The sequence below is a fragment of the Eucyclogobius newberryi genome, unplaced genomic scaffold (assembly GCF_026437365.1).
Source record: "Eucyclogobius newberryi isolate DKJ021-1_F unplaced genomic scaffold, fEucNew1.0.hap1 SCAF_18, whole genome shotgun sequence".
Lineage (NCBI taxonomy): Eukaryota > Metazoa > Chordata > Actinopteri > Gobiiformes > Gobiidae > Eucyclogobius > Eucyclogobius newberryi.
The window spans coordinates 27,228,421-27,249,143 of record NW_027315812.1 but is presented as its reverse complement, the minus strand read 5'-3'; the positions used below and the strand labels follow the sequence as shown (position 1 = coordinate 27,249,143).

General features: G+C 40.2%; 1 protein-coding gene across 3 annotated transcripts in view; it reads left to right on the top strand.

Moving 5' to 3' along the window:
- Positions 1-20,723, top strand: part of mpp7a (MAGUK p55 scaffold protein 7a) — a 227,548-nt gene that overhangs the window by 168,082 nt on the left and 38,743 nt on the right. For all 3 annotated transcript variants that reach the window (XM_072451195.1, XM_072451194.1, XM_072451193.1), the window contains one exon: positions 6,734-6,814. In XM_072451195.1, the coding sequence (XP_072307296.1) occupies positions 6,734-6,814 (81 nt within the window). The remainder of the gene's footprint in view (positions 1-6,733; positions 6,815-20,723) is intronic.

Below are 20,723 nucleotides of genomic sequence, written 5' to 3'. Positions count from 1 at the left end.
ACTGTCAGACTTGGCCCAAATGGCGCATAGATTTTAATAAAAGTCCTCCTTTCCACTGCGTTGACACGGAGAGTTTAATCTGCGCTGTAGCCTCACGTGGCCCGGCCTTGCCCTGCCACGACCCATGACCCTCGTCCCACAATCGCACCCTGTTAATTTAGACTTTCATTTACACAGTTTGTTCTAATCAGAGCCTTTCCGTCGCTTCATGTTCTTTTAATATTTAGAGCCGATGAAATGTTAGCACTTGTTTAATAGGCCACCAAAGTCTTGAAATGTATTTAGTAGCTAAATGTGTTGCCAATAATTTTCAAAAGTATTGTTGCCAGGCCCAAAGCGCAGGATTATAAGCCCTGTTCTGGGAAATTGACTGGGACAGATTGTTGTTGTTTTTTAAAGTTCATGGGATTTACCATAAACATTCAGAGACACGTAATTCTCTCTGCCACTTGGCCGATGCTAACCAGAGTCAAATCTGACCTTCCTTCACATGCAAATGAATGGTGAAGCCAATCCCCATAAGTGTGTGAAATGTTTATTTGATGACATTTATGTATATGTCTTTATCAGCTCTCCCTACCAGTATCATGTAAAAGAGGGTATTTAGTATCACACAACACACATCAGAATAATCTGTTAGCCTTTAGCTCAGAGGCCAGTTTTACAAGCAGATTCTGATTTAAAACACCAAAAGCGGACTTGTTTAAAGTCACACTTTACAGTGACTTTAAACAAGGCTTTGTCCTAAATGTGTTTGATGGGTTTGTACCATTGACAGTAAGTTTGTACCGGCCCAAACCATCTGGATTATTCATCATTTGCGTTTTTACGAGATAATGCTAACGGCTGTAGGAACAAATACAGGGAACTGGCTCCGGAGTCCTTCAAATCTTACTGTACTAGCCAAGTGATCAATAGCATAAGCATCGAATGCAAATAAACAATGCATTTAAACACAGGAGCTTGTCATTTTGATATATTGTGACAGTACACAATATTATTGTGGGACTTGTGAAACTATTTCACAATAATTTGGTTATTGTTATATCCCTACTTGAGTGTAATTTCCTCCTCAATACTAGACTTATTTCTATTTTATGTAAATCATTTCGACATCAGCAACACATACGTATCCAGAATTCCACTGAATGGATCACTAATGGGTAGAATGGTAGTTATGGACTCTTTCAAAAAGAGAGGCAGACACAAACTGGGCTCCATATAGAACAATTAAAAGAACATTCAAAGGACAAACCCGCCAGACAATATAATGATATACTATAGTCCATACAACCACTTCCTCCAGTTCAGACATGAACCTGATATCATTATGTGAGCCCATTATGTGAACCTATAAACAAGATTTCTAATTAAACACAAAAACTTTTCGATTTTATGTTTTATTTTTACAATTAAGTTGTCTTTTTTGCTATATATAGCTTTAACGTTGACATATGATTTCTCCTTGTAAGTGTCCACATACATTTTGCAGTTTACATTTGTGATAATATCAATGTCTTAAAAGTGTACACTACAATTATGAAAATATACATTTTCGCATTTTTGAGGTGTTTCTGTTCAATCTCTGTACTAATCAAGAAGCGAGTCAAGGAGAAAGGCACGGTTCACATTTTGTGATCCAAACAAGCGTGAGTCTACAACTGTTCGGGTCGGCCTTGGTGCACTTGACTTCATCAGTGTACAGTCAATGAGCCGGCTTCCATATAGGAGCCTGTCAGCCCAATATAAATATCTGCAGTTTTCATCAAACTTCTCAAACTTTTTGGCCAAAGGTCCAAATTGGTCCAAAGGTCCGGACCACTGTGCTATATTAACTGTGGACCTCGTTCTGCGATATCAATCCTCTTACCTCTGCGATGTGGGCGCATCCTTCCTCAGGTCCTGTCTGGGCAAAACTGTGCACTGCGAGCTGCAGCCACTTTTAAAGGTTCCATATTATGCTCATTTTGACTTTCAACCGGGTCGAAAAGATCAATGTACCTCAACAAAGATAAATATTGTTACTGAAGTGTCACTGAACAGATCCATTCAAATCTGAATTAAAATTGGCGTTCACCCTTTTTTCATTCTCTTTGCCTCTCACCAATGTTCAAATTGGAAATAGTTTGCTTCTTCATCCTCCAACATTATTTATAAAACTTGAAATACCAATGTGAAATAAATTTTAAAAACAGAATAAAACTACATCCTCTTTGTGTACAGTGTCCATAGGCAAAGCAGGCGTGCAGCATCAGAGCAGGAGGCGAGACAAGGCCATGGACTGACCACAAATGCAAACATGACAGAATATTACAGTGCTGTGAAATAGTAACCACACTTTCTATCCACAGAGCTGCCTTAGGGCCTCAGCTCCAGGAGGTCCTTTTATAGACAGACACAAGCATATATTAGCATACCACATGAACATCACATCAGCATATTTGTGTTCTGTTTAGTGAGTCAGGTTACAGGGAACAGAGCTGACCTCACTTTTCTATCAAATGTGGTCCATAATCACATTTCTGTGGCTCTCTCAAATATGCATAGGCCATGTTTAAATATAGACCATAGATGTATAATGGGACCTATCACCCATGTAGAAATGTATAGACTAAGACGGTGTGTGTATGTACGACTTGCTCCCTGCTGGTACTCTGTGGAATAGAGCAGATCAGATTAAATGAGCTAAATAATAATAACAAATAATAGCCTTATTTCCATATGAAGCTTTAGCTACATTTTCACATGTTTGGTCCAAGGGTGGTCGGATTCCGATATTTGGCTTGCTGCTGTGCTTTTTAAACGGGATACAAAAATTGTAGACCACAGACACAAGGAAAATTGTATATTTCAATCTTATGATGCTCTGAGCACAAACACTACAGTGCCAAAATGTGTAAGCTAACAAAGCTAGTGCACCTAGCATCAGCTCTTCCTTGTGCAGAATAAGATGACAAAGTGTTCAAAACAATTAAATTCCTGTAAAACAGCTGCTGTACATCCATAACGCTGCTGCTCGGGTCCTGACTAGAACCAGGAAGTACCATCACATTAGTCCTGTTCTCAGAGTATAGACTTTAAAGCAGCTCTGCTTGTGTACAAGTCTCTCCAAGTCAACCATCTCAGACTCTGAGGACCTCAGGGACCGGCCTCCTGCTGGTGTCCATAGTCAGGACTAAACATGGGGAATCTGCGTTTCAGTTTTATGCTGCTAAACAAGCCTCTACTCTAGCAATGTTCGAATCCAAGCTAAAGACATGTGCATATGATTGTATTTGCACTCTTCTCTTTGTCTTTAACTGTTTTGTGATTTCAATACATTTATCACTGTTGTGTGAAGCACTTCGAATTGCCTTGTGTATGAATCCTACTTTACAAATGAACTTTCCTTGCTTGCCTCCTAGTTTAGATGCTAGTCAAAACTCTATTATTTTGTCAAAAATGTTTATGGATCATAACAATATTTGCCAGAGAAGGAGGTTAGTAATAAAGTAATGTAGTTTTTCCATTTTCCAATCTTTTTATCTGGTTCCTCTGTCGGCCTTTCCATCTGCCCCTGACACTCTTCTTTAATGGCTGTTGCTGCAGTGGTGTTGTTTTATGGTTACAATATGACAGAGGAGACACACACATGAGGAGAGCAGCAGCTTCAGAATTGCCTGAGTATCAAGTCCTCTCCACACTTTCCAGTTATCAATTTACATTAATAAATGAATGCCTTAACACAATCCAGTTAGAGTGTAACTGATTACTTCACTGTTGGTCAGAGGGGCCCTACCATGCCTCGCTGGTGCCACTGGTGTTGAGCGGGGCCCCATACAAGGTGAGAATGGTTTTACGAGTCCCACCGGAGTCGAGCGTTGGGCCCTCATTGGTCCCTTGTGTGCACGGCCATACTCCTGACACTGCATGTATCAAACCAAACCGAGCAAGACCAAGCGACCCGTGTTGGAGCCTGTGCGATAGGCCTCATATAAAAGCACACATTAGCACGCTCTGCCACCTCGGGTCCCTACTGTACAGTACAAACCGCGCCGACACATTCCTACATTTCCTGGTCTTTATAAATCACATGCTTTTTAGCTTCTGTGAGCTCGGACTGCTAATGCTGCTCCATGCGGTGAAAAAGTCCTTTTGGAGCGTGGATGGATGGCTGTTTTCACTCCTCCTGTGCTTATGTGTGAGAAATACTGGATATTTGCAAGTGAAGGATACACGAGGCTGCACACGTTAGAGCAAAGAAATGGAATGGTGTCAATTTAGCTGGAATCATTAATATCTGATGTTTTTGTGATTATTTTTGCATTTAATTATACATTTGTTGCTGTGACAGAAGAGTTTTAGTTTCGTTTATTTGCCATTTGTAGTTTAAAACCCCTTTGTAAAAGCAAGTGCAAAAAACACGGAGTGCACAGTAAAACATTAAAAACAACTACATTAACAATGTAAAATAACAATAAAAAGGCAGAAAATGTACTGTATGTAATGTATATAATTAGTTCCTGGATCAGAGTTCAAAGTGCATTGTTCAAGCTTGTGACAGCTTATGGGAAGAAGCCTTTAGCATGACGGGATGTCTTGCATGTTATGGCAAAATAGATCTAATCTTTGATCACAAAGTCATTTAGGAGCAAAGAGTTTGAATGAATTTTGGAAGACTTTGTATAGGCATTTTCTCAACTTTCATAGGCCAGAGCAGTGTTTAGTGTCACAATAAAGCTAACAAACATTAGCATGCTAACAATGCATTTCCTGCTATGTTTAGAATAAAACATACATAAAAAGATGCAGACAGAACACAGCTGCCTTTTTTTGACAGCTTTTACATTATATCTGCACTGGGCAGAACAGATCTGACTTAATTCATGAAAACAGAAACAGCCCCTTCAAAAGCATTTTAGTAATGTTACAAGAAAAATGATTTATATTTTACTGGAGTAATCAAGTCAGCATACAGTCACTACTTTACTTGCCTGTATCAGTTCATTATAAAACAATACATATTCCACAGCAGAGTATATGACCAGGTCCTCTGTACACCTGTTACATAAATTCAAGCTATCTAACAAGTGCACACATTTCCACCTGTAGCCTATTCCCTGGACAGCGCTGATGAAATGTGGAGAAATGCACCAGAGAAACGCTCCCTCACATCCTCTCCCGCTCTCTCCATGCCTCCTCTAGTGTCCTCTGGCTCTGGGCTCCACCTCGCTGACTGAACCCATTGTCCGATGGCAGCCTGCTAAACACATCTGCGTGCTCCGATGGCTCTCACACAGTTTGATGTGATAGTAATGTCTGTCCAGAACGCTCGGCATGTGTGGAATCCCAGGCTCGCTCCTGTCCACTCCAACACTCTGCACAGTTATTTAGGCCAGTGGTCAAGCTAATGCCTGAAATGGGTAGTATTTGACATGTTTTGAGTATATGTTAACGGTTTTAAAATATGATTACTAATTAAATGAGCATGAAATATTATTTTACTTGAAATAAGAAACCCATATTTTCACCATATTTTCTAACTGAAAATAAAAACAACGTCTTCTGGCAAGTCTAATTTTAAGAAAGTCAAAATATACTTAAACCAAGATAAATGCTTAAATCACTTTTGAACTTGTTGATTGTCATTTTTGTCTAGTGTGACACTATGATAGAACCAGTTTTGTATATTGTACACGTATAGTCAACAATAATTTTAGTTTTAGTCAACTAGTCACAATTACTCAAAATAAATGTACTGCTTATTACTGTTTTAATCTCTAAAGTAAATGTTTTCATATTTTGTCTTATTGCTGCCAGATTAGCATGATGTAGCTCAGTGATTGCACGCACCAAGACACTACAGCTTGAATTAAAGGAAAATGGAGTGACATGTTGGTCTGATCCTGAATCTGAACCGAACCGCTCTTAATACAAGCTGAAAGCAGCCACTTCAGTGTAGTGCGCAGGTCTGTAACTAACGATGAATCCAGATGGAGAGTTTTGTAGTGACATGAGTCTGCACACAGTGTTCAGCTCAGTGAGAGTGGAAAAAAGTCTTAATCGATTCTTTATGCCGTGGCTTTCGAGTGCTGCCAGTGCTTTTAATGGTACAGTAAATGAACTGTAAACTCTGGTGGATTGATTAGAATACGGCACATTTATCAATGCATACTGTAAAAAGAGCAGAAAGAACTTCACAGAATTAAGAGATACTCGTCAATGAAGCAAAAACTTGTAATATATTTTCATTACAGGGTTGAACTAATAGTAGTTTATACATTTTTGAAGCTCAATTATAGAATATTTGCTCATGCACTTAATTGGACAATAACTGATTAGAATGCCATACAAAATGGAAACTTAAACTGAAACTGAAGTATTTGTTCATTATGATTTGTTTTTGTTCATGCTTTATGGCTATTAAAAGTGAGAGATCCTCAGTTGTTTGGTTGTTGAACAGAAGCACAGGAATAATGCAAATGTTTTAGTTTGATGTTATTTAATTACAAAATGCTTGCTATGAATGAAATACTTGGCATTCTTGGATTAGTTTAGCTCCTGGACATGTTTAAAATGACATGATTACTCAACTAGGTATGACAGAAACGCGCTGTATTTGATGAAGGAACATCCTAATGACATGGCGTATCGCTTTCCAAGACTGATAAAAGCTTGATTTTTATCTCCCCAGCACTTATCTGTCATGTAATTTGATAAGACTGCATCTCACTACACATCTGTGCGTTGGCAGGCCCCACTGGAGTCGGGATGAACGCTCTGAAGAGGAAACTGCTCATCTCGGACCCTCAGCACTTCAGTGTTACCATCCCCCGTAAGTTGCCCACACACACCTGCATAACACTTCAGAAGCCACGTCTGAGCAACGTGGAGTTTAGCAGATGAACCACCTTGTGACATCAGTTGGTGGAGCAAAGTTTGGAGATTGTGAATTTGCAAAATTACTCAAACTTCCAGGTAAGTTTTTTGTGTAGGAACAAAACATGGTTAAACGTTAGTCAGTTCTGCATAATACAGACCACTTATATTTGTATTCATGTGTTTATCATTTCAGTTATGCAGGTAATTTAATTCAACAAAAAAGTCCACCACCAAAGTAGAAAAGTAGATGATAATGATTATAAATATCTGCCACTTAAACACTAGACAATAAATAAAAAGACAAGATGATGACATTTTCATTTTGTGCCATGCATCCACATCCATCACTTCATACTTCACACATGTTGTAGCATAATGGCAAGGATTTGAAGTCCTGGAAGCATCCCAGTTCTTGCATGGCCAACATAGTATCCGGATATATCACCCGTTGTAGCATGTTTGAGATGCTCTGTATTGGCGTACACAACGGCATGTTCCAGTTTCTGCCAATATCCAACAACTTCGGCAGGTTTTCTGACCCTCCAATCCCTTCCAAAAAACAAAACCAAGTGGTATTTACAAATACTAAGACTAATTACAACTAAGATATTAAAGGCGGTATGGACGATTTTTCGGCCATTTGAGACCTCAGGCGGAAGTGCGCATGCGCCCTCCCCCGTGCGGACTGATACAACACACACGTGCGTTTGTTTATTAGCGCTATGGATCGCATCGCATCTCTCGTCTCCCGTAGATTTCTGTCCACTTCTGCGTCAGCTCGAACTGTCTTTCTCCGTCTTCATTTTGCCCCGTACACTGAGGGAACTATATTATGATAGATCCATGCGCTTATGGACGCGGAAACGTGGGGACGAGCCTGACGCGGCTGCAGGTGAGCGATAGGTGCGTTTTATGATTGATACGTGGCAGGACAAATGATTTATCCACGCCACGAGGAAATATGATAAAAAATTTGCTGAAAAAAATCGTCCATAGCACATTTAAACTAAGCAACGGCCACAATAACAATTTGATTGAAAAATTAATTCAAGCTTATAAATCAGAACTTTATAATTATATACAAATGCTAACAATTTAAAATATATATACATCCCAGTGGAGAACCAGAATGAGGGAATTCTGTTGGGAAAATGTGTCCCGTTTCTTCATAACAATAATCAAACTGCTCACTTTTCACAAGGAAATTCCAACTGCTAGAGAAACTGTGGTTGCCTGGAGGCCCACCATTACCATGTTTTTGGGGATTGTCCTGTTATTGGATATATTGGATTGAGATCAATAAACTGCTACAGAGACCATCTGTCTTTGACACCACAATCCCACCTGATTTCAGAACTTTGTATCTAGGCCCCAAAAATCCTGCCATGGACACAACAAGGCCAAAAATCCCAAACATTGTGTTTCCGGTAACCTGACCAACCTGAATTTCAAACCCCGACCTTAAACATTTTATCGCATATTTACTGGCTGTAGGTTTTGAGAATGTCAAATTGTGAGAGAGAATCCAAATGCTGCGGGGAAAAATCATCTGTGGGGATCGAAAGATATGAAAATTGCTGCACTTTTGATACGTTTCTTTTTACCTATGGGCGCATCCATGTTTGCGCAGATGGCAGTAGAGCATACACTCCTAAATCACGGAAGTCAGAATGAGTCATGGCTGTGGCGACATGCACGCCCGGGGTAGCAGCGGTGAAGATATTTTGCGTGACGGTCGAAAAGTGCTCACACCATTTAGTGACAATAAGAAAAATAGTGAGACGCCGACACTACAAAGCCTCGCATGGGTTCATTCGCCACTTTCAAAGTTTCAACCACTGCTGGAAATGCCTGTTAGCAAGTGATCCATTTGGTCAACGAGATTCCTAAGTACGGCTGGTCACTTACCAGCAATGGTGCTTTGGAAAACTTTTTGGGACGAGTGGATCTACAGCTCATCAAACACGCGCGGAGGGCAACGGTCCGCGCCGCGCAGATTAATGGCTCTTTTCCTGACTAGTATATATGTAGAGAACTATTTTAGTCAATATCTGCATACCAATAAGGCCACTTCAATGTAAAGCGCTCACTTTTGAGAAAAGAAAACTGAGAGCATACTCCTGGTGATAGATAGAACAGATAGTATGTATATATGTATATACATACTATACAGGTGGATTAAATGCCGGTGTGTTTCCTCTGAGGCCCTGTGTGGAGCCGGCCACACCCCCTGTCATCTAAATAAAATTAATTTTTTAGTGCCCAAAAATGAAAACATATTAAACAATGTTCGTTGGAAGTTAGCAATGTCCCAGCATAACCTTTCCTCAGACTCTTCTTTTCGGCAAGGAAAAACTACAAAATCTTATAAAGTAGAAACCTCGGACTTCCACAGTAAAGGAGAGATCCGACTTCCTTGAATGGGCAGGCAGACGCGCTTCAATTTGCAGATGGACTGTGCTTGAACCACTCAGGAGGAGAACCAGTTCTTCGAGGCACATGAAGAAGCATTCAGATGAAGAGCCAACCATCTGGAGTAGAGACTGTTTCTCAGGTAGTGTAGGAGCGTCCGGATCCACAGGTTGGCATGTGTCTGAAACAGAACCACTCCCCATGGGACGTGGAAGAAGGAGAAAAGATGTGAACAGTAATGAACAGACTGAACTTTTATATCTGTTCCTAAGTGGCCTGACCATAAGCTATTTCAGAGTGGAAGGTTTTGAGCCTTGTCCTAAATGAATAGACTGCATCCGCCTCTTTAACATAAACAGCGAGCTGATTCTATAAATGAGCTTGGTAGCTAAATGCAAAAAGCACAGTAGGAGGTAGACTCCTACTGTGCTTTTTGAGACTCTTGGCACCACCAGATGTCCAGCATTTTGAGAGCGATGTGCTCTGTTTGGATGATATGGTACTATAGTATCTTTGAGGTACACACATGCTCTGCTGCAATAAGAGGGTGAGAGGGAACACACAAAACTAAACCATAATGGTGTAAACTGTAAACAGTATGTGAGAGGTATAAGTCTTTTGTGTATATAGAAAATAGTGTCATTGTTGAGTTCAGCTCATGAAAAATGGGAGCAAAAACGAAAGGGTTGCCTTTATCATTTTGTTCAGCACAATATATTTTAAATAATGCTCTCTCCGAAGAAATCATGCAAGCTTATTATAAACTGAACATAAATAATACTTCTTAATAAATGGTAAAGCTTTTATGACTGAGCTTTTTATTGAATCATTATAATATATAATATAATTAATTAACCAATATTGATTCAGTGAGAATATGACTGTAGGAATGTTATACAGCTGTTGGCATTCTAATACACACATGCATCACACGCAAAAGAGGGCTTTTTGTAAGGGACGTATTTGGTTAATAGTCTAGAAGTATCTCCAGATATGCATGAGTGTGAGGTAGGGATGCATACCTAAACCCACGTTCAGGTTCAAGTCCGGATTCAAATCCAGAGGTTTAGGTTCAGGTCCGGACCTAATGAGTCCGGCTGAACTCATGCCATTTTTGCATAATGTTATAACAGCATAACACAAGCTACTTGGCTCAATTAAGTTGAAGACGCATGAACAAGGACGACTATCAAACACAAGGCTTAACTGCAGATTGAACAAACTCAATTTATCTGGTTTATTCACTGTTTATTAACAAGTTACAACTTACAAATCACAAGCTACTAGCTAGCTGCTAAACTATAGCTTAACAATTAACACACATTCATGTGTTTTACTAGAGGAACAACTTCTGAACAAGAGCATGTTGATTATTGGTATTGGGGCAGCTGTTTCAGCTGATACTATGTTTGTCCAGTGTGTTACTGGTTTGACTGGGCTGGCCCCCACACTTGAAGTTTAATGCCTTTAGATACATTTCCACTCTTTAATTTTGCAGATCCATTGGCATCAAAGTCATGTAAAAACCTTCAAAAACTAGCATAACAGTCAACTAGAACCACTATAAATCAATCAACTTGATCAACAAAAAATAGAATATGAAAATATTTTACACTACACACAATACATCATATTAACAGCATTAAACACAAGACCATATTTAACAACTGTAGAATACAAATACTATTACAAAATATAAGCTCCAATTAATGAATCCAGCAATTAAACAATATTACTTTGACTTAGTATTTACTTAGATGTATAAATATGTATATTGCACATCAACCCACCTAAATAAATGCTACATCACACCAACATAATAGTTATTTTATTCATATTGTAGCAACCTTAGTCTCTAGTGCGTGGTCTCTAGGGCGGAGCTAAGAGCTGGCTCAGGAGACGAGGTGGTTTTTGATGTTCCTGTTCCATCACCATGGTTACGGCCAACAGTAACCAACTCTGTTCAAGAAATAAAGTGACAACTTGTGAGCACTAAACCAGCATTACTGACCTGAGCGAGAAGTTACTATATTTACACCCAAACCAAAGCACCACCCGCTCCTTTAACAAGCGTCTTAAACTAACTCACGGAGCGGCACAAGCGGCGACGCGGCGGCTTCAAACACTTCAAATAAGTCAGCGATCTTCCCGAAGGTTCGGTCTCTCGCATCTTTAAACTCATTGCGCCGGCTTCAACTTCTGCCGCGCGGAAGACGCGTGCGTCGCTGATGCTCCGGGCGCGCCATTGACAGCAATGTCAGTGTTTACGTCTTTTCTAGTGCGAATTTCACAATCTATGGAAGGTTTAGGATGGTTTAGATTCTAAAACGTAAAGGATATAGAATGTGAGTGGTAGATTTTTAATGAGTCCAGAACCGAATCACCGGGGTTTCGGTTTTTTTGGACCTGAACCGAAACGTTTTTACAAGTCCGGATCCGGTCCGTCGTAGCGGTACGCATCCTTAGTGTGAGGGGGTTCCTCTGTGGCCCTTTCCCAATCCTTGTCTGCTCCCTCTCTCTATGCACTAGCCACTTGATTTGTCGTGAGAGCCAGCGCTGCTTGTTTGAGGGACCTCCTGCCACTGAGGGTTTATAAGCCACTCACACAGTCATAGGCGATTGGTTTCAGGTGTGACCAAGCCCCCGGAAGCCAAGATGGCCGCCATTGAAACCTATGGAGCTGCTCATTGGCGCATGGTTCCCAAAAAGTTTTTTAGTTCCGCATTACTTCCTGTATACTGGTATATCTCCTCCCACTTTTGTGACGTCATCGCCGTGAGGCTTTGGCGTCGGGAGCGAGCACGACACAGCAGCGTGAAAGACTGAGAACAGTCAACACGGACTTTTGGAATAATTCGGCTTGAAATAGTCTGTTTACGTAACGTATAATGATGAATTGTTATATCCATCTATAAATATACATGTATCATGTTGTAAAGCTCTGATATTTAAGAGAATTATAAAGAAGTGTTAAGATAAAAAGTCTGGTTTAATGACAATGAATTACATTTAGAGGTCGAATAACGTCCTCATCATTTTCTGTAGTTTTTGGTTTGGGTATTTATTTTGTTATTAACTTTTCAGTTATTTATTTACATAATATAATTTGGCCAATATGCATTTTTTTAAATCAGATGAGAAGAAATATAAAATATAATCATCGATTCTGTTACATAATTGAGTTAAGAAGTATTTAATTATATTCAGTTTCCTTTTGTCGTTTTTTTTTATCATGTCAATCTTTAATAAATACAAAACACATTTGTTTATTAATGTATTTAATAAGAATAATGAACATGAATGAACTTGTTCAATAAATGCAAAGCTGATTATAACTACAAATGATAAATTGATTTTAGCCAGTTTTAGTTGAGTTTTAAAGCTACAATGTGGGAGTCCCTTATTAAGGAGTTTGAGTCTGTACTGTTCATTATTATTATCATCATTAATAGAATCAGAAAATGTATTGCCATTGTCAAAGAAAAGAATTCACAAACAGTGGAACTTGCTTTGGTGATTCAGTGCAACATAAAAATATTAACAATGATAAAACAACCTGTATAAGTGAAATAGAACAAACTGAATAAAATAAGATATTCCTTTATTGTCCACACATGAGGAAATTTTGTTGTTGCAACGCAGTAGATACAGAGGAAAAGGACAGAAAACTTATAGGAATTTTAAAAAACACTCTTAATAGATCGATCTTAATAGAAGAACTCTTATGAACAAAAACTCCTATAGACCGAACCTCTCATACCTTAATAAGGAATGGAGGGGTAAAATAAAGATAAAGATAAAATAAAAACAGCGTAAGACAAAATAATACTAATAATAATGGTAAAATAAACACTCTTTTTACATCAGTTATATGCACATGAATGTGACATTATTGTGTTAAATACTGAATATCTCAGTATTTAACAAGACTTTGTTTCCATGGCTACGCAGTCTTCTGTACTTCACTAAACTCCTCCGTTCAGCTCCATCGTTTGACTGAGAGACAAACAGAACATGTCACAACTTTAGATTATACAAGTCATAGAACATACACTTCATATGTATAGATTATACAAGTCAAATAACATACACTTCATATGTTTGTCCTGAAGCTGTTTTACAGACACGTGACACAGCAGTGGCTCTTTTGAAGAACAATTATCATTTAGTTTTTTTGGTCATAACAAAACAGACATTTTATAAATTCAAAGTACTGATTCTACACTGTTTACTTTTAGTCGAGGCAGAAGTTATTATTAGGCCCGAGCCCCAGCAGGGGGAGGGCCTATTGCTCCCGCAACGCTGCCGAAGGCAGCGTTGCAACTGTCTGACCAAACATGCGGGCGCAGCCCGCATGTTTGGTACCCCGTCGCCCCTGGCAAGTACAGTGAACTAGCCCATGCCGAAGGCATGGATCATGCATACTTACTTCTGCTATGACAGAAATAGTCAACAATTAGTGAATGGGCGTAGCCCATTCACTAATTGTTGACAACAGCAGCGCGAAGCGCTGCATTCCTCCAAAAACCCTCCTGGCATCGTCCCGTATGCGAGAATCCATGCCGCAGGCATGGGCCATGCTTGTATCTGCTCAAATCAATGGAAGTCTATGGGGAGTGGGCGGGGCATCCCGACGGAATAGGGAGTGACGAGCGCGTAAGCGCTCGTAATGATAATTCCACCCCATGGCGGCATCGGGAAGGCTTAGAGCTTTCAAACGATGTATCATTTGTTGTTATAGTAAAAACGGCTATATTGTTTTTGCTAAAAATATTATTATTAGGCCCGAGCCCCAGCAGGGGGAGGGCCTATTGCTCCCGCAACGCTGCCGAAGGCAGCGTTGCAACTGTCTGACCAAACATGCGGGCGCAGCCCGCATGTTTGGTACCCCGTCGCCCCTGGCAAGTACAGTGAACTAGCCCATGCCGAAGGCATGGATCATGCATACTTACTCCTGCTATGACAGAAATAGTCAACAATTAGTGAATGGGCGTAGCCCATTCACTAATTGTTGACAACAGCAGCGCGAAGCGCTGCATTCCTCCAAAAACCCTCCTGGCATCGTCCCGTATGCGAGAATCCATGCCGCAGGCATGGGCCATGCTTGTATCTGCTCAAATCAATGGAAGTCTATGGGGAGTGGGCGGGGCATCCCGACGGAATAGGGAGTGACGAGCGCGTAAGCGCTCGTAATGATGATTCCACCCCATGGCGGCATCGGGAAGGCTTAGAGCTTTCAAACGATGTATCATTTGTTGTTATAGTAAAAACGGCTATATTGTTTTTGCTAAAAATATTATTATTATTATTATTATTATTATTATTATTTTTCTTGTTCTTCTTCAGCGCTTTGATCTCTAATTTGACCCCCTGAACATGCTCAAAAACTCACCAAACTTTGCCCAAAATTCAGAATCGGCGAAAAATTTGATTTTTTCTGGGCCATTTTTTTTTTCGTTAAAAAATGGCGCGACAGCGCCACCGACAAAAGTCAAAATACATTGCGCCTATGGGAGACGCCCCGAGGTCAACTTTGGCGTAAAGCTACGAAATTCGGGACACGCATTCCTCTCGTGAGGACGAACAAAAAAAATCATTGTGGCCACGCCCCCAGACTTACCCTATGGCCGCCATCTTCCTTTGAAAATGAAAACAAGCTGAGTTAGCCATTTTGTTTACGTCAAACTTTGACGAACTCCTCCTAGGGCGTTTTGCCCACCGACTTCAAAATCGGCGTACGTCCTCTGGACAAGTGGGGCATCTAAAGTTATTCAATTTTTTGAGATACCTTTTACGGTCTGTGTGCGGCGCAGCCGCAAAGTTGGACAACTTATTTTGGAATATTGCAGGTCTAAAAATTGCTCCCATTTGATCAAAACCAGTCCGATTAGGACCAAATTTGAATCAGTTGTTAAACTTTCTAGTTTGGACCAGTTTAGGCTGACAAAATTGAAATGGCAGTGATAGCGCCCCCTACAGAGTGACCTTTAAATTAACATTGAAGGTCAAAAATTAGTTTTACCAAAATTGTCTAAACTTTACCCAAAATTCTATTTTGCCGTCCCGATCACAAAAGCCAATCACAAAAATGCCTAAATTTTTACGCCGTAGTCGTAGCGATGACAGAAACCTCCCATGTTATCCCTATGGGAAAACCACAAAATCTCTCAAATTACCACATTTTTATGTTTTACACTTTAACGAAGTCCTCCTAGTGCGTTTTGCCCACCAACCTCAAAATCGGTGTACGTCCTCTAGACAAGTGGTGTATCTAAAGTTATCCAAATTTTAAGGATAACTTTTACGGTCTTTGTGCGACGGAGCCGCAAACGTTTCCCAGAATTCTGACTATTTGGCCTTCAGAGTGGCCTATAAACAATAGAGTTTTTCCAAATGACATGATATTTTGAACAAAATTCTAATTTGCCATCCTGATCATAAAAGTATGAGAGCCAAAGTCATATTTTGTACGGCGTAACCGTAGCGTTGACAGAAACATCCCATGTTATCCTTATGGGAAAATCGTAGAATCGCTCAAATCACCACATTTTTACGCTTCACACTTTAATGAACTCCTCCTAGGGCGATTGTCCGATCAAGTTCATATTTGGAGAATATCATCTACACAAGCGGGGCATCAAAACTTACCCATATTTTGATTCTAAGTGCTACGGTCTCTGTGTGGCGGACCCGCAAATATATGTCAGAAATGGGAAAACAGCGAAATCTCTAAAATCACCACATTTTTACGCTTCACACTTTAACGAACTCCTCCTAGGGCGATTGCCCGATCAAGCTCATATTTGGGGAAAATCATCTACACAAACGGGGCATCAAAAGTTATCCATATTTTGATTTTAAGTGGTACGGTCTCTGTGCCGTGGAGCTGCAAATATACTGTCACAAATGGGAAAAACGCCAAATCCTTGAAATGTTCACATTTACGCTTCACACTTTAACAAACTCCTCCGTGGGCAATAGCTCGATCAAGCTTTACTTTGGGAAAAATCATCTACACAAGCGGGGCATCAAAAGGTATCCATATTTTTATTCCAAGTGCTACGGTCTCTGTGCGGCGGCGCAGCAAATTTGACTGACACTTGTGTTCATTTGCACTGGATTGGCCATGTCCAATGTGTCGCTGTCTGTCAAGTTCTTTTTTTATTCAAGACACAATAAGGGCGCCATCTTTATCAAGTCGAAAGCGCAGAGTCGGAAGGCCGGCGGCCCGCGAGGGCCGTTGGATGCCGCTTGCGGCTTTAATTTTTCTTGTTCTTCATCGCTTTGATCTCTAATTTGACCCCCTGAACATGCTCAAAAACTCACCAAACTTTGCCCAAAATTCAGAATCGGCGAAAAATTTTATTTTTTCTGGGCCATTTTTTTTTTTCGTTAAAAAATGGCGCGACAGCGCCACCGACAAAAGTCAAAATACATTGCGCCTATGGGAGACGCCCCGAGGTCAACTTTGGCGTAAAGCTACGAAATTCGGGACACGCATTCCTCTCGTGAGGACGAACAAAAAAAATCATTGTGGCCACGCCCCCAGACTTACCCTATGGCCGCCATCTTCCTTTGAAAATGAAAATACGCTGTGTTAGTCATTTTGTTCACGTCAAACTTTGACGAACTCCTCCTAGGGCGTTTTGCCCACCGACTTCAAAATCGGCGGACGTCCTCTGGACAAGTGGGACATCTAAAGTTATTCAATTTTTTGAGATACCTTTAACGGTCTGTGTGCGGCGCAGCCGCAAAGTTGGACAACTTATTTTGGAATATTGCAGATCTAAAAATTGCTCCCATTTGATCAAAACCAGTCCGATTAGGACCAAATTTGAATCAGTTGTTAAACTTTCTAGTTTGGACCAGTTTAGGCTGACAAAATTGAAATGGCCGCGATAGCGCCCCCTACAGAGTGACCTTTAAATTAACATTGAAGGTCAAAAATTAGTTTTACCAAAATTGTCTAAACTTTACCCAAAATTCTATTTTGCCGTCCCGATCACAAAAGCCAATCACAAAAATGCCTAAATTTTTACGGCGTAGTCGTAGCGATGACAGAAACCTCCCATGTTATCCCTATGGGAAAACCACCAAATCTCTCAAATTACCACATTTTTATGTTTTACACTTCAACGAACTCCTCCTAGTGCGTTTTGCCCACCAACCTCAAAATCGGTGTACGTCCTCTAGACAAGTGGGGCATCTAAAGTTATCCAAATTTTAAGGATAACTTTTACGGTCTCTGTGCGACGGAGCCGCAAACGTTTCCCAGAATTCTGACTATTTGGCCTTCAGAGTGGCCTATAAACAATAGAGTTTTTCCAAATGACATGACATTTTGCACTAAATTCTAATTTGCCATCCTGATCATACAAGTATGAGAGCCAAAGTCATATTTTGTACGGCGTAACCGTAGCGTTGACAGAAACATCCCATGTTATCCTTATGGGAAAATCGTAGAATCGCTCAAATCACCACATTTTTACACTTCACACTTTAACAAACTCCTCCTAGGGCGATTGTCCGATCAAGCTCATATTTGGGGAAAATCATCTACACAAGCGGGGCATCAAAACTTACCCATATTTTGATTCTAAGTGCTACGGTCTCTGTGTGGCGGACCCGCAAATATATGTCAGAAATGGGAAAACAGCGAAATCTCCAAAATGACCACATTTTCACGCTTCACACTTTCACCAACTCCTCCTAGGCCGATTGCCCGATCAAGCTCATATTTGGGGAAATCATCTACACAAATGGGGCATCAAAAGTTATCCATATTTTGATTTTAAGTGCTACGGTCTCTGTGCCGTGGAGCTGCAAATATACTGTCACAAATGGGAAAAACGCCAAATCCTTGAAATGTTCACATTTATGCTTCACACTTTAATGAACTCCTCTGTGGGCAATAGCTCGATCAAGCTCATATTTGGGAAAAATAATCTACACAAGCGGAGCATCAAAAGTTATCCATATTTTTATTCCAAGTGTCACGGTCTCTGTGCGCTGGAGCTGCATATTTGACCGACATTTGTGTTCATTTGCACTGGTTGTCCACATGTCCAATGTGTCGCTGTCTTAGTTCTTAGATAATTGCGTTAGCGCCATCTCTGTAAAATGCAGAGAGCAGAGTCGGAAGGCCGGCGGCCCGCGAGGGCCGTTGGATGCCGCTTGCGGCTTTAATTAAAATACCTTTTGCTTTGGAGTCGTCAGGAGTTTACTTGAGATGACTCTGTGTCTGCAGTGATTAGGTCTGCAGTGACCTGTAGTGACCTGTAGTGACCTGCAGTGACCTGTAGAGCTCTGGTCAGCACAGACAGACTAAACTCACTGGTCAGCACTCTGAAGATGAGAAAGATACTCATTAGAACATTGATATATTCTGCACATTTAACAGAGAAAAGCTGGAATATGTTATTGACAGATTTACATTTCGCTCTGTAACACAAAAGTTCCTCTTTTCACATTAATTTTTAAACCTAGAACCAAAAGTCATTTATTTATGCATAAGTTTAAACCTTAGAAATTAGAACATAACTCACATGTTTGCTAAATCTCTACATATTCCATGGAAGTAAATCCATGACATTCCTATAGAAAACAAGCGTGTGCTTTGCTGTTTAAACACAGCACACGTCATTATGAAATATGTAATAAAACCTCAAATGTGGTCTCAGCCCCTGTAAGTACAGCACTGTCACTTTTACATTTATATATGTAAGATATGACCCATTTCAGCAGGTTATATTTGAATATATATATTTGAATTTGGTTGTTTTTTATAGCACATAATACAAACATCACTTTATTTCCCTTCTTTCTCTAGTTTTCCTTGATCTGTGCTTAACCTCTTGTCTCTTAGAACATTTAGTAAGAGAAATAATTAGTTATTTATTTGCAGAAGCACGAGCCATCGTGACGTGTTGTTGCATCTTTGTGTAGCTAAACTTTAGCTTACGTTAGCTTGTGTTAGCTCTTGTTAACTTGTGTTAACTCGTGTTAACTGTGTAATCGTTGTTTTACACTTCATATGGAACAATGTGTGAAACGTGAGGAATGACATACAAACACAACTTACGTGTATCGTGGTCTTGTCTCGTCACTTTTTTCTGCTTGTTTTTAGTTTCCATCACGTGTTCTCCCGAGGCTCGTTCATGAGGGTTACGTGCGCGCTCGGTGCGCGTACACCGTTCACCGGAAGGTTAAAAATGTATTTTTTAAGTATTTTAGAAACAGTTGAAGAGTGAAATTCCTTCTATTTTATTTTTAGACTAAAAACAATTTAGCATGTTTGGTAATTTTAGAGGCCGAACTCCTGAAATGGTCCGACCAAAAGGCTGCATTCTGCGAAGTGGCCACTACTCAATTTGGAGCCAGAGGCAGAGGGGGCGTACCCTATCCAGATAATATAATACATCCATGGGTGTGACTTAGTATGGTGGAGCAAGTGGAAGGCGATAGTTGCGAGGGGAAAGACACAAGTGAGACACTTGTAGTATTAGTATCCAGTGTATCCAACTGTCTCTCTGAAGTTTGAACCTCCAGTAAGAAACCTGAAAACAAGAAGAGTTGATCCTTAAAGAAGACAAAGGTTTTGGGCTCTGATCCTTATCTACTCCGACGAGACGCAGTCATCGGTTAAAAGCAGCAAAAACATTTTCGGACATATACTTCTATATACTTCTGTAGACTTTGGACATATCTAAATTTTCTCATCTCCAAGCCTTCTGTGCACCAGACAAGCCCTCAAAGCTTTCAAGGGCATGGACATTGTGTTCAGGAAAGTCTGGTCCTAAAATATAACACCTGGACAGTTGGAAATTAGGCTTATTAAAATTATATGCAAGTAGGCTAATATTTAGTAGCATAACCTAGCAATAATGTGTAAAGTAGCATTAGCCACCTGCTGACTACCTAGTAAAACAAAGTGCTCATTGCTCACTGTGGAGTGATTTCTTTATGTCCACTGGTCCCTTTTGATGACAGGAATCAATTTCTGGCGACAAACAATATCTTTGGGAATGTTACAGAAAAGGAATCCTTTGTTTTGAGACTTTTGTTGGCATAGCCCACAGCGCAGCAGGCGGCTTCCGTCCTCAAGATGGCAGTAGCAATGAGTGTGTCACAACACTTCGGACCTATGAATCGGCAATGTGAATGCTAACAGAGCTATGCATTAGTAGTGAAGTTAATTTAACAGCAGAATGAGTCTGGCAATGGTTTATAGACTTAAAACTGTGCCTGAGACTTTTAGATTTCTAATCCGGGGAAGATTGAAATTGGGTGTTTTGTGAGCACTCAGAAGGCAACCTCATAAACAGAATGAATGACAAGAGGAATGAACGCAAAATACTCAAAACAAGTCTGTTGATGTTTTATGGACTTAAAAACGGTGCAGAACATTTCTGAGCTCTGAAAAAGTGAATTTTGCATAATATGTTGCTGTT